Genomic DNA, 13174 nt, shown 5'->3' with positions numbered 1-13174 from the left:
CCTGGGACCGTTGATTGGCTGGTGTTAGGAGTGAAGGAGCAGGTCATTGACTTTGGCAGCTCATTCGGCTTTCCCCTTCAGCTGTCGAGTCTGTTTCCACGTCAGCCTTGTGTCCTGATGGGACATTCAGTGGAACACTGGGCACCTGGCAGACTATCAGCGGTGAGCTTCTCTCCGGGGCTGTGAGCGGGCAGAGACAGGCAGACCGGGACCCCTGTCCCCAGTGCGAGATGAGGAGGTCAAGCCTGGGATGGAGCACAAGCTGCTTTTTTCATTCATTTTCTCTCCTCCTCTGTCTCTGGTAAACAGTCTCTACCCACCTGCTCGCTTAGGGACGAAACCTGCAGTACATCTCTTGGTCTTCTCAGGCAGGGAGTTCACTGTCCTCAGGGAGCCGTGCTCCGGGCTGTTCTGGGTGGAGGGTGGTGTGGTGGCCGTTAGCACCTCTGTGTTGCTCCGGGTGTGGCCGTCAGAAAGGGAAAGGGAGGAACTTGGCTGGGCTCCTGGGCACACCGCCTTTGCTTGATTATGGCTGTGGAGCTCGCCTGGGCCGCTCTGGAGAATGGCCCCACTGTGGTCTCTGCCTGTGGGCTCTGGGCCTTGGCCCCCCGTTCTCGTTTCTATCCACATGATTTCATCCTCCCTCTGTTTGCCAGAAATTCGACAGCATCTCAGGGTTTCTTCCATTCTCAGTGCTGTTGTAGACTTGTTCCTCTTTGTTCAACTTCATTGTTCTTTCTGTGGCATCTAGGAGGGGAGGGGGAGGGGAGAGGCTATAGATACATGTGCTCAGTTCATCACTTAGTGTAAAAAAAAATTTGCAATAACCTGAGGATTTAAAGTTGCAAAAGGGAACCAGGTCATTGAAGCCATTGCTTTTCCTTTAAAAATGTTCCTTCTTTTTTTAAAAATCCTCACCCAAGGATATGTTTATTGATTTGAGGGGGAGAGAGAGAGAGAAACATTGATGAGAGAGAAACATTGCTCGGTTGCCTCCTGTACACCCCCTGACTGGGGATCAAACCCGCAACCTTTAGGTGTATGGGATGATGCTCCAACCAACAGAGCCACATGGCTGGGGCTAAAAATGTTGCCTCTTTTTTTTTTTATCCTCACCCAAGGACATTTTTTAATTTATCTTCAGATAGAGTGGGAGGGAGAGAAGGAGGAAGACAGAGAGAGAGAGAAACATCGATGTGAGAGAGACACATCGACTGGTTGCCACCCACACAACCCTACTGGGGCTGAGGACAAACTGCAACCGAGGGACGTGCCCTTAGTGGGAACTGAACCCGGGACTCTCTGGTCCGCAGGCCGACGCTCTAACCGCTGGGCCAAACCGGCCAGGGTATTGTTCCCTCATTTTAAGAAATACCAGAGAGAGATAGAAATCATAGTCAGAATTTCAGCGGAATGTTTTCATTTATGTTAGAAGCTGACTCCGACTTCCTTCTTTCAGATCCTGAATATCACCGTGGGTTCTTCCAGGGGGGCGCCTCGCCGGGGCCCCGTGAATATCGTCTTTGCTGTTAGAGGCCCGCAGGAGTTTTGGAACGGCACCCAAGTGAGCGAGCTGCTCAGGAACCTGAGCGAGGTGGAGTTCAGTTTCTACCTGGGGTACCCGGTGCTCCAGATCGCGGAACGTGAGTACGGCTCCCGGCCAGTGCGGGGAACGCGGCCCTGAGCCTTCGTCGGTGGACCTGTTTCCCTCCAGTGACATACTTAGCTGAAGTCCAGAATAAAAATCAGATGAAATTGGAACTTCTCAGAGTCAAGCTAGGGTGCACCTCCAGACCCTCCTCACCCACTGGGCCTCAGTTTGTTCTCTTATCTGAGGAAAGGGGTGTGACGAAAGACTACACCAGTTCTGGAAAAGGGGGAGGGGGCAGAGAGCATATCTGTGGTTGCCAGGGGTGAAGGTGGAGGAAAGCCAGACCACAAGAGAGCGGCAGAGGCCGTTTCGGGGGCGATGAGATTGTTGTTCTGTGTCTTTATTGTGGTGCTGGTTCCAGGGATCTAGGCATTTGTCAAAATCTATAAAACTAGCCCCCCAAAAGAGTGAATTTTATTTTGTGTACACTTAAAAAAAGAATGATTACTAAAGACAAACAAAACCTTTCTCCCCGGCAATGAGATTCACGGTGCAGATGAGTGGGATGGGAGAAGCACTTACTTCAAGCACCCAGTAGGTGCCCGCGTTGAAGTCAGGCCCCCTCTGGCCCCCCCAGAATCAAGGTACAGCTAAATGGTCTAATGATTCTTAATGTATGTGCTGTGCTGTTAATGAAATGACAAGAATCACTTGTCAAGTGAAGCCGTAGACGAGGCTAAAATCATTATTTACATCGAGCAGCTTTCAACTATGTACGTGAAGATGTGGGTGCAGTAATATGCTGGGCAACAGGTGTGCACCAGGACTGTCCACGCAAGCCAGGGTCACGGGCCCGAGTCACTGCTGGGAGACCCTAGGCTCTGAGGAACGTGGCGTGAAAACTCAGGGCTCTGGACCAATGACATCCCAAGGGGCACGTGTGGGTGATGTGAAGCAGTGACCCTCGATGTCCCTGGAGCAAGCCCTTTATTGCTTTCTGTCCCTCTTCCTCTGTGAAACTGATGTGCTCAGAAACTGCTTTCTGTCCACCAATCTGGCATTTTCTTCCATATTTATTGGTAAGGCGTAAAGGCCAGGCAGTGTCCTGTGGCTTACCCAGTGTTTCCTAGGACTCGCTCCTTTCTGGCTGCTGCAGACATGTTTTTTATAGATTTGTCTCCTTCCCTGCCTCTTTCCTTTTTATAGCCTTCCAGTACCCGCAGCTCAACCTGTCTCAGTTGTTGAAGTCCTCTTGGGTACGAACAGGTATGTTTAATGTACGTCATATTTTGGGAACTATAAGAATAAGAAATCTGCCCGGCCGGTGTGGCTCAGTGGTAGAGCATCGACCCATGCACCAGGAGGTTGCTGGTTCGATTCCCGTCAGGGCCCGTGCCCAGGCTGTGTGCCCGATCCCCGTGGGGGACATGCAGGAGGCATCCAGGCGATGTTCTCTCTCATCGATGTTTCTATCGCTCTCTCCTTCTCCCTCCCTCTCTCGCAGTCTGACAGGGACTGAGTATTTCAGTCCAGAACAGGATGAGTTACTGAAGGAAGGGTCTTTCTTTTTCTTTTTCTAAAAGTCGTATTTGTTTGGTTGTATAAAGACAAATAAGGTAACCTGGTGAGCAAATAAGAAGCCTTTTTATTTTATTTTTTTTTATCCTCACCCAAAGACATTTTTCCATTTTTTGTTCAGGTAGAGTGGGAGGGAGAGAGAGGAACAGAGAGAGAGAGAGAGAGAGAAACATCGACGTGAAAGTGACACATCGAGTGGCTGCCACCCGCACGACTGACCAGGGCCGGGGACAAACTGCAACCGAGGTATGTGCCCTTAGCGGGAACCGAACCCGGGTCTCTCTAGACTGCAGGCCGATGCTCTAACTGCTGAGCCAAACCAGCCAGGGCAAGAAGCCTTTTTAAAAGTCTTGCCGGCCCAGGTCAGATATTTACCATGATGGCTTTTACCAAATAAGACTTTCTGTCCTGGTTCCACGAAAGTGCGAGAAGCACTAACGTGCCCACGCGTGGTCAGGGTGTGAGCAACACAGTGAGGAACTCGTCCTCGGGAGGAAGCACGTGGAGGGTGCGCGTCACCACGATGGGTCCCGTACCTGCAAGTCCTCCTTGCTTCACATACCACTTTCCACGGTAAAGCCCCTCCTCTTTGCGTGGTACCGTGGCCTCCTTTTCCAGATAGTTTCCCGGCGGTGCAGTGACTTGCCCGTGGTCGTGGTTGCGTCTCAGAGGGGGTTCGACCCCGTGCTGGAGTCAAGGGAAATCTGGCAGACGATCTGTTCGCATTGTCCTGTTCACAGCAGCTGTCTGAAGACAGGCACTTTATCTTGAGTCCGTTTATGAGTCAAGATAAGATATGAACTTAAACCATTGCCAGAAGTTTTGAAATACGTGCAGACAAACTGTTTGATCTCGTGCAGGCCCTCTTAGCCCCCCGCCCCCGTGCACTGCTGACTGTCTGGGGTTCTGGCCGCCAGTCCGTAACACGTGGAGCGTGGAGCTATAGCTGAGACCCGTGAGCAGCGCGTCCTAGACCCTCCCTCACTTCCCCCCCGTTAGTGTCTCCTCTCTCGGGCAGCGGTTTCAACTGGTGTGCCGCCAGCCATTTCAAAACGTGATACCGACTAGTCAGGGCCACTGACTTCTTTTCCCTTAGACTGGCAAATTAAGATATGACAGCAGCTCCCTGGCCGGTTTGGCTCAGCAGTTAGAGTGTCAGCCTGCGGATCAGTGAGTTGAGGGTTCGATTCCGGCCAAGGGCACATACCTTGGTTGTGGTTCCATCCCCAGCCCTGATCCGGGTCGTGCAGGAGGCAACCAATCGATGTGTGTCTCTCACATTGATGTTTCTCTCTCTCTCTCCCCCACTCTATCTGAAGATAAATGGAAAAAAAATGTCCTCGGGTGAGGATTAAAAAAAAAATGACAACCGCCATCATAATAATAGCCATCTGGTATGAATGACTCAGAATGATACCTATATTTTTTGTCAGATTGGCAAAAATATATCTTTTGGTGTGCCACAGAATTTTAGTAATTAGTTTATATGTGCCAAGAGATGAGAAACGTTGAAAATCGCTGCTCTAGCCCTGGCCGGTTTGGCTCAGCGGTTGGAGCGTCGGCCTGCGGTTCAGAAAACCGCTGCTCTAGGGATGGGCGGTTCATTTCTCTGGTGCGCGCACCCTTTCTTCCTCCACCGCTAACTCTCTCGGGGCCTGGGTGTGTTTTCATTGAAATGTAGTCCTCCTGGGCGTCGTTGAGAAGCAGCTTCAGAATGAAGTGTTTCAGGCCGAGATGGAGCGCAAGCTGGCCCAGCTGCTGAGCGAGGTTTCCACGAGAAGGCGGGTGTGGAGAAGGGCCACCGTGGCCGCCGGCAACAGCGTGGTGCAGGTGAGGAGGCCGGAGAGGAGGGAAGGAGAGAGCGCAGTCTGCAACCCCGCCGGGTGTTCATGCAAATGCAAATGCCCCAGCAAGATTCTGAGTTAGACGGATTCTGTCTTAGGTGGCAGCTGCATGTGACAGTTTCCGTGCCACTCAAGTCTAGACAAATACTTCCCCGGCCCCCAGTAAGTGGTCGGCACAGGGATGCCCCTTGTGGGGAGCACAGCAGAAGGATCGAGTCAGCGGGTTGCCATGCCATCGAATGACCTTCTTTTTCAAAAAATAATTTCGTAACACCCAAAGCGGAGTCCATTGCGGAATGTTACTCGTAGCACCAGAGAGAGAAACCGTTCAGCTGGACGAGACCTGACGAGATGAGAGGGAGGAAAATATTCTGCCCTGGGTTCTGGCGCCTCATCCTGCCCGCCTCCTGCCACCTCTGGTTGTCTCATGTCACCTGAAATGTTCTTCACCCTATAGGCAGAAAAGTTACAAATGACAGTTCCATTTGGATTGAAAAGTGACCCATTTCAAAGTGCACAGGCTCACGGCGACGTGGAGGTTGGGGCTGTGGTTTGTTCCCATCTTCATGGGTATTAGCGTTGTTTCGTTTTTTTCCTTGATCAGCTGCTGGCTTGCAGAGCAGGGCATTCCCGAGGCAGGAAGCCACGGGGCAGCCCCGCAGCGCAGGGGCGGGGAAGGGGGGGAGGAGGGGCCTTAGGGAGAAGGAGGCAGAACTGATGCTGGGGGGGGGGGGGCGTGTGGCAGGTGGCCTCGCACTGGCATCATGGCCCCCCAGCTCTTTTACCTGGTTTCCCCTGTAAGCATTGCTTTTAGATCCCCTCTCACTGGGGTGGTGGTTAGGTTTCTGAAACAGGTCCTTTGCCAGATGCACTAGAATATAGAGACATTTTTAAACTAATGAAAAATTGAGAGTGATATGAATAGAAATATAAAGCAAATACATATTTATATGACTATGAAACGAATAAAAATGAAGATGAATTCTGAAAGTTTGGCTGTGTTCAGTAACCCTGGCTTCACAGAACTCGAGGTTTAGGTGGAGGTTAATCACACGGAACAGTGATAAAGCACCTGAAGATGACATAAGGAGGTGCCGGATTAGCTGGGCATCTCCCTGAGGAGGAATATTGGATTTGTGAATGTTAACCAAGTCACCCCACGGTCATGGTGCCATCTGATGGGTTGCTTAGAAACGGTGCCCTGCTTCTCACCTGCATGGGAGACAAGGACTCGTGCAGGGCACAGGACCCTTCAGCGTCATCTGTGGAAATATGGAAACAGTCCAGATGTCCCGCAGGTGGGGGATGGCTAAGTACATGGTTGTGAATCTCTGTATGTTGGAATATTGTGCAGCTGTTGTCATGTTTTAAAATTAGTGTGCGATACAGAAACATCTTCAAGGGTGAAGAAATGCTGTAAAAGAATGATGTGCAATATAATTTAAATATTAATGTAAAACTCATGAAAAGATTAATGGCAGGAAGTGTGCCAAAATATTTACAGTGATTGTCTTGGATTGGTTGAATTTGAGGTTATATATTTAACTTTGTGCTTTTTTTTTTTTTTTGGTTACTCCTCACCTGAGGATATTTTTTCCATTGAGTTTTAGAGAGTGGAAGGGATGGAGGGAAGGGGTGAGAGAGAGAGAGACTGATGTGAGAGAGACATATTGCCTCCTGCACACTCCCTGACGGGCTTAGTATTGAACCTGTAACCCAGGTACATGCCTTTGACTGGGAATCAAACCTGAGACCCTTTGGTACTTGGGCCAACACTCTAACCACTGAGTCACACTGCCCAGGGTTTTTTGTGCTTTCAAAATTTCTCCAGTGAACATGTAATTTCTATAGTGAAGATGTCATTTTATTTTTAATAGTTTTTTAAAATTGATTTTAGAGAGAGAGGAAGGGAGAGGGAAAGAGAGATAGAAACATCAGTGAGAGAGAATATCAATTGGCCACCTCCTGCATGCCCCCCACTGGGGATTGGGTCACAACCTGGGCATGTGCCCTGACCAGGAATCGAACCGGCGACCTCTTAGTGTGTGGGTCGACGCTCAACCACTGAGCCACATTGACTAGGCTGAACACATGGTCACATGGATTCCAGATATGAGCCTGATCGGAAGTCACCCTGCAAGGATGCTGGAATTAGATTTCACTGACTGCTATTTTCAGATCAGAGAAGCTTGTAGAATCTTTAATGAAGGTGGGTATCACTGGAAATTGGAAAGATGGTTTCTGCAAGGAGAAACCATTTCTAAAATGTATCAGAACATTTCAGCGGAATAAATATAGGTAGAGGGACATGAGGGTGTGATCAACGTGCTTTTTAGTGGCCTTTTTTAGTATTCATTCTAAAGGCTAATAAAAAATTAGTGCTGCAGCGCTCCAGGGGAGGGATAGGTGATTAGGGAGCAGAAATGGTCAGGGAACTGGCCTGGGAATACCAAAGAGCAGGCCAGATGAGCCCGTCAGAGGAGAGAGAGGTATAAAGAGCAGTTTCCAGGGATGAGGGTTTGGACCTGCGTCGTTAACGATCTTCACGTGTGATCTGGAAGCGGGTGTTTGCAGTGAAGTCATGAAGTTGTTGGTTTGCCAGAGGTGTCCAGCGGTGAAGAAGTCCAGCAGCCACGTCTGGAGCACGGAGCAGCCCTGTGCACGTGGCCAGGAAAGTGGCAGCGCTTTTGCCAGTGGCAGTGGTAAAGACCGAGGTTCAAACTGCGTGTATAAAAGCGAGGGCTCCGAGTCTCTGTTGATCATCGACTCGCAGCATCAGCCATCGCTCTGCTGGAGTTTGAAGGGGCAATAAAATTGTTGCATATTAATAAGAGAAATAGCAACAGAATAGAAAGCTTTTTTGTTTGTTTGTTTAATCCTCACCCGAGGATATTTTTCTATTTATTATCACATAGAGTAGGAGGAGGGAGGAAGAGAGAGGGAGACAGAGAAACATCGACGTGAGAGAGACATCAATTGCTGCCTCCCGCATGACCCAACAAGGGCCGGGGATGAACCACCACCGAGGTACGTGCCCTTGACCAGAATTGAACTCGCGACTCATTGGTCCACAGGCCGACGCTCTAACCGCTGAGCCAAACCGGCGAGGGCTAGAAAGCTATTTTTATGTTAAACTGTGATGTATCAAATGTACTAGGTTCTGAAGTACTAATGTCAAGGGCTACCCTGGATACCAGAGTGATACAAATTTTGGAACAAATCAAAGTACTGTTTGATCCAGTAGATTATGAATTTATGAGGATTTTCCCAGCTTGATGGAGATATCATCAACATATGACATTGTGTAAGTTTCAGGTGCGTAATGTGATGATTTGATGTAAGTATACATTGTGAAATGATTACCACAATAAGGTTAGTTAACACACCCACTGCTCACAGTTACGTTTGTGTATGTGTGTGGTGAGAACTTTTAAGATCTATTCTCTTCGCCAGTTTCTAGCATACAGTATAGTATTATTAACTGTATTCACCGTGCTGTATATTAGATCCCCAGACTTATAACTGGAAGTTTGTGCCCTTCAACAATCTTGACCCATTTCCCCACCCCCAGCTTCTGGCAACTACCAGTCTACTCCCTGTTTCTATGAGGTTTTTTTTGGTTTTGTTTTGTTTTTTAATTCCACATATAAGTGAGATCATACAGTATGTGTCTTTGTCTGACTTATCTCATTTAACATATTGCTCTAGAGGTCCATCCATGTAACGAATGGCAAGATTTCCTTCTATTTTTTTTTTTATCCTCACCTGAGGACATTTTTCTATTTTTTGTTCAGATAGAGTGGGAGGGAGAGAATGGAAGAGAGAGAGAGAGAAGCATCGACGTGAAAGGGACACATCAAGTGGCTGCCTCCTGCACAACCCAACCAGGACCAGGGGCAAACTGCAACCGAGGTACCTGCCCTTAGCGGGATCCGAACCTGGGACTCTTTGGACCACAAGCTGACACTAACCGCTGAGCCAAACTGGCCAGGGCAGGATTTTCTTCTATTTTTTTTTTTTTTTGGTACGTACCCCTAGTGGGAACCGAACCCGGGACTCTCTGGTCCGCAGGCTGACGCTCCAACCGCTGAGCCAAAGCAGCCAGGGCTTCCTTCTATTTTTTTTTTTTAATCCTCACCCGAGGACATTTTCCCACCTTGTGTTCAGATAGAGTGGGAGGGAGAGAGAGGAGGAGACAGAGAGAGAAACATCGACATGAAAGGGACACATCGAGTGGCTGCCACCCACACGACCCGGGGACAAACTGCAACCAAGGTACGTGCCCTTAGTGGGAACCGAACCTGGATCTCTCTGGACCGCAGGCCGTTGCTTTAACCGCTGAGCCAAACTGGCCAGGGCTTCCTTCTATTTCTATGGGTGAATATTATTGCTGTGCGTGTGTGTGTGTGTTTTCTTTATCTACTCACCCATAGGCAGACACTTAGGTTGTTTCCATATCTCGGCTATTGTAAACAATGCTGCATTGAACATGGGGGTGCAGATATCTTTGCAAGATAATGAGTTCATTTCCTTTGGATAAGTACCCAGAAGTGTAATTGCTGGATCATCTGGTAGTTCTATTTTTAAGTGTTGGAGGAACCTCCATACTGTTTTCCATAATGACTGTACCAATTTATATTCCCACCAACAGTGCACACGGGTTACCTTTTTACCACATCCTCAGCAGCACTTAGCTCTTGTTTTCTGATATTAGCTATTCTAACAGATGTGAGGAGATATTTCATTGTGGTTTTGATTTGCATTTTTCTGATGATTAAGATGTTGAGCACCTTATCATATGCCTTTTGTATGTCTTCTGTAGAAAAATATCTACTCTAAAATGTCTTTTTTTTTTTGGTGGCTATTGAGATGTATGAATTCCTTGTATATTTTGGATATTAAACCTTTATCAGGTTTATGATTTGCAAGTATTTTCTCACATTTTGTAAGTTGTCTTTTCATTTTTGTTGATTGTTTCTTTTGCTGTGTAGGAACTTTTTAGTTTGACGTAGTTCCACTTGTTTATTTTTGCTTTAGTAGCTTGTGCTGCGAGTCTCATATCCAAAAAATATCTTTGCCAAGACTAGTGTTACGGAGCTCTTTCCCTGTGTTTTCTCCTAGGAGTTTTATGGTTTCAAGTCTTACATGTAAGCCTTTCCATTAAGAACTAATTTTATTCTTTTGCATGTGAATATCCAGTTTTCCCAACACCATTAATCAAAGAGACTCTCTTCTCCATTTGGTATTGTTGGCTCCTTTGTCAGCAGGGGCTTTTGTGGTTCCATATAAGTTTTTGGATTGTTTTCTGTCTGTGAAAAATGCCATTGGAATTTTGATAGGGATTGTATTGAATCTGTAGGTGGCTTTGGATAATATGGACATTTTAACAATATTCTTCTAATTTGTGAACATGAGGTATCTTTTCATTTGTGTCTTATTCAGTCATCAATTTCTTATAATTTTTAGTGTATACATGTTTCACTTCCTTGGTTAAACTTACTCCTAAGTATTTTATTATTTTTAATGCTATTGTGACTGGCACTGTTTTTTATTTATTTCTTTTTCAGATAGTTCCTTGTTAGTTTATAGAAGCATAATTAGTTTCATTGTGTTGATTTTGTATTTAGCAAATTTACGAATTCATTTATTGTAATAGTTTTTTGGTAGAGTTTTTAGGGTGTTTTTTATTTTTTTAATATATAAGATCATGTTATCTGCAAGCAGAGACAATTTTACTTCTTTCTTTCTGATTTGGCTGTCCTTCTTTTTAAAAAATTTCTTCTTTATTGATTTTGCAGAGAGAGAAAGGGGGAGAGAGAGAGAGAGAGAGAGAGATAGAAACATTGATTGGCCGCCTCCTGCATGCCCCTCACTGGGGATCAGGCCCACAACCTGGGCATGTGCCCTGACCAGGTATCGAACCGGCGACCTCTTGGTGCATGGTTCAACACTCAGCCACTAATCCCATTGGCTGGGCTGTCTTTTATTTCTTTTTCTTGCCTGATTGCTGTGGCCAGGACTTCCAATACTATGTTGAATAGGAGTGGTAAGAGTAGGCACCCTTGTCTTGTTCCTGATCTCAGAGGAAAAACTTTCAACCTTTCATCATTAAGTATGATGTTAGCTGTGGGTTTGTCATATGTGGCCTTTACTGTGTTGAGGTATGGTTTTTTAATACTCAGTTTGTTGTGAGTTTTATCGTGAATGAATGTTGAATTTTGTCAAATGTTTTTTCTACTTCTATTGAATGGTCTTAGGATTTTACCTTTCATTTATTAATGTGATGTATCATATTTATTGATTTGCATATGTTGACCCATCCTTGCATCTTAGGAATGAATCCCACTTTATCATGGTGTGTGATCTTTTCAGTGTGCAGTTGAATTTGGTTTGCTAGTGTTTTGTTGATAAATTTTGTATCTGTGTTCATCAGAGATATTGATCTATAATTTACTTTTTTATAGTGTCCTTACCTGGCTTTGGTGTCAGGGTAGTGCTGGTCTCATAAAATGAGTTTGGGATCCATTCCCTCGTCTTCAGTTGTTGGGGAAATTTTAAGAGTTGGTGTTAACTTTTTAAATGTTTGGTAGAAGTTCATCGGTGAAACCCATTTGGTCCTGGGCTTTTCTTTGTTGGGAATTTTTTGATTACTGACTCAGTCTCCTTACTCATTACTGGTCTGTTAAGGTTTTCTATTTATGATACAGTTTTGGTGAGTTATATGGTTCTAGGAATTAATGCATTTCTTCTAGGTTGTCCAATTTGTTGATGTATAATTATTTATAGTAGTCTCTTTTGATTCTGTTTCTGTGGTATCTGTTGTAGTGTCGCCTCTGTCATTATAATTTTGAGAACTCTCACTTTTTCTTGGTTAGTGTAGCTAATTGTTTGTTTGTTAATTTTGTAAAGAACCAACTCTTATTTTGTTAGTCTCTTCTGTTGTTTTCCTGTTCTCCATTTGATTTATTTCTGTTCTAATCTTTATTATTTCCTTCTTTTTGCTAACTTTGGGCTTAGCTTTTTCTTCATTTTTGTATTTGAAATCTTTCTTTTCACTTTGTGTTTACATTTATAGCTATGAACTTTCTTTTTATAGCTGTTTTTGCTGCATCTCATAAGTTTTAGTATGTTGTGTTCCCATTTTCATTTGTTTTAGGATATTTTCTTTTGATTGCTTCTTTGGTCCATCGGTGGTTTCAGGAGTGCTTTGTTTAATTCCCACGTGTTTGTGAAATTTCCAGCGTTCCTCCTGTTATTGATTCTAGTTTCACCCCATTGTGGTCGGAAAAGATACTTGATAAAATTTCTATCTTCTTGAATTTGTTGAAACTATTTTTGTGGCCTAACGTATGGTGTGTTCTAGAAAATGTTCTGTGTACACTTGCGAAGAATGTATTCTGCCATTGGATGGAGTGTTCTGCATGTGTCTCTGAGGTTTATTTGGTCTGTAGTATTGTTCAAATCTATCTCCTTATTGGTTATTTCTCTGAATGATATATTCATTATTGAGGGTGGGGTATGAAAGAATTTATGAGAGTTATTATCCCAAGAGCAGTGATTCTTTTTTTTTTATCCTCACCCGAGGACATTTTTTCATTTTTTTGTTCAGATAGAATGGGAGGGGGAGAGAGAGAGAGAGAGAAACATCAATGTGAAAGGGACACATCGCGTGGCTGTCTCCCACATGACCCAGTCAGGACCGGGAACAAACGGCAACCGAGGTACGTGCCCTTAGCGGAAACCGAACTCGGGTCTCTCCAGTCCGCGGGCTGACACTCTAACCACTGAGCCAAACCGGCCAGGGCAAGAGCAGTGATTCTTAACCAGCGATGATTTTGCCCCCCGCAGGGTACATTTGTCTGGAGACATTCTGCTGTCATGACTGGTGAGGGAGGGCATCTGCTGTTGCTCCTGGCATCTAGCGAGTAGAGGGCGAGAGTACTTCTAAACATCTTACAGTGCTTGGTACAGACCCCCCCATCTAAGAATTATCTGGACCAAAATGGCAATAGTACCAAGTTTGAGAAACCCTGCCCCAGAAGAGCGGAGACAATGCCAGTCGATTCTAGACGTGATTGGATAGAACCACTTACAGTGTACCTCACCTCCATGGTTGATGTTAGGAGGACAGCAGCGTCCTCCTGTGACACACTGGGGCTTC

The 13174-nt window shown here is 45.8% G+C and overlaps 1 protein-coding gene across 1 annotated transcript in view; it reads left to right on the top strand.

Moving 5' to 3' along the window:
• Positions 1-13174, top strand: part of KIAA1549 (KIAA1549 ortholog) — a 125415-nt gene that overhangs the window by 60774 nt on the left and 51467 nt on the right. The window contains exons 6-8 of the mRNA XM_036246340.1: positions 1460-1643; positions 2798-2857; positions 4851-4999. Of these exons, the coding sequence (XP_036102233.1) occupies positions 1460-1643; positions 2798-2857; positions 4851-4999 (393 nt within the window). The remainder of the gene's footprint in view (positions 1-1459; positions 1644-2797; positions 2858-4850; positions 5000-13174) is intronic.

Source organism: Molossus molossus, unplaced genomic scaffold (assembly GCF_014108415.1).
Source record: "Molossus molossus isolate mMolMol1 unplaced genomic scaffold, mMolMol1.p scaffold_m16_p_7, whole genome shotgun sequence".
Classification (NCBI taxonomy): Eukaryota; Metazoa; Chordata; class Mammalia; order Chiroptera; family Molossidae; genus Molossus; species Molossus molossus.
This window is presented reverse-complemented; position numbering and strand designations above follow the sequence as displayed.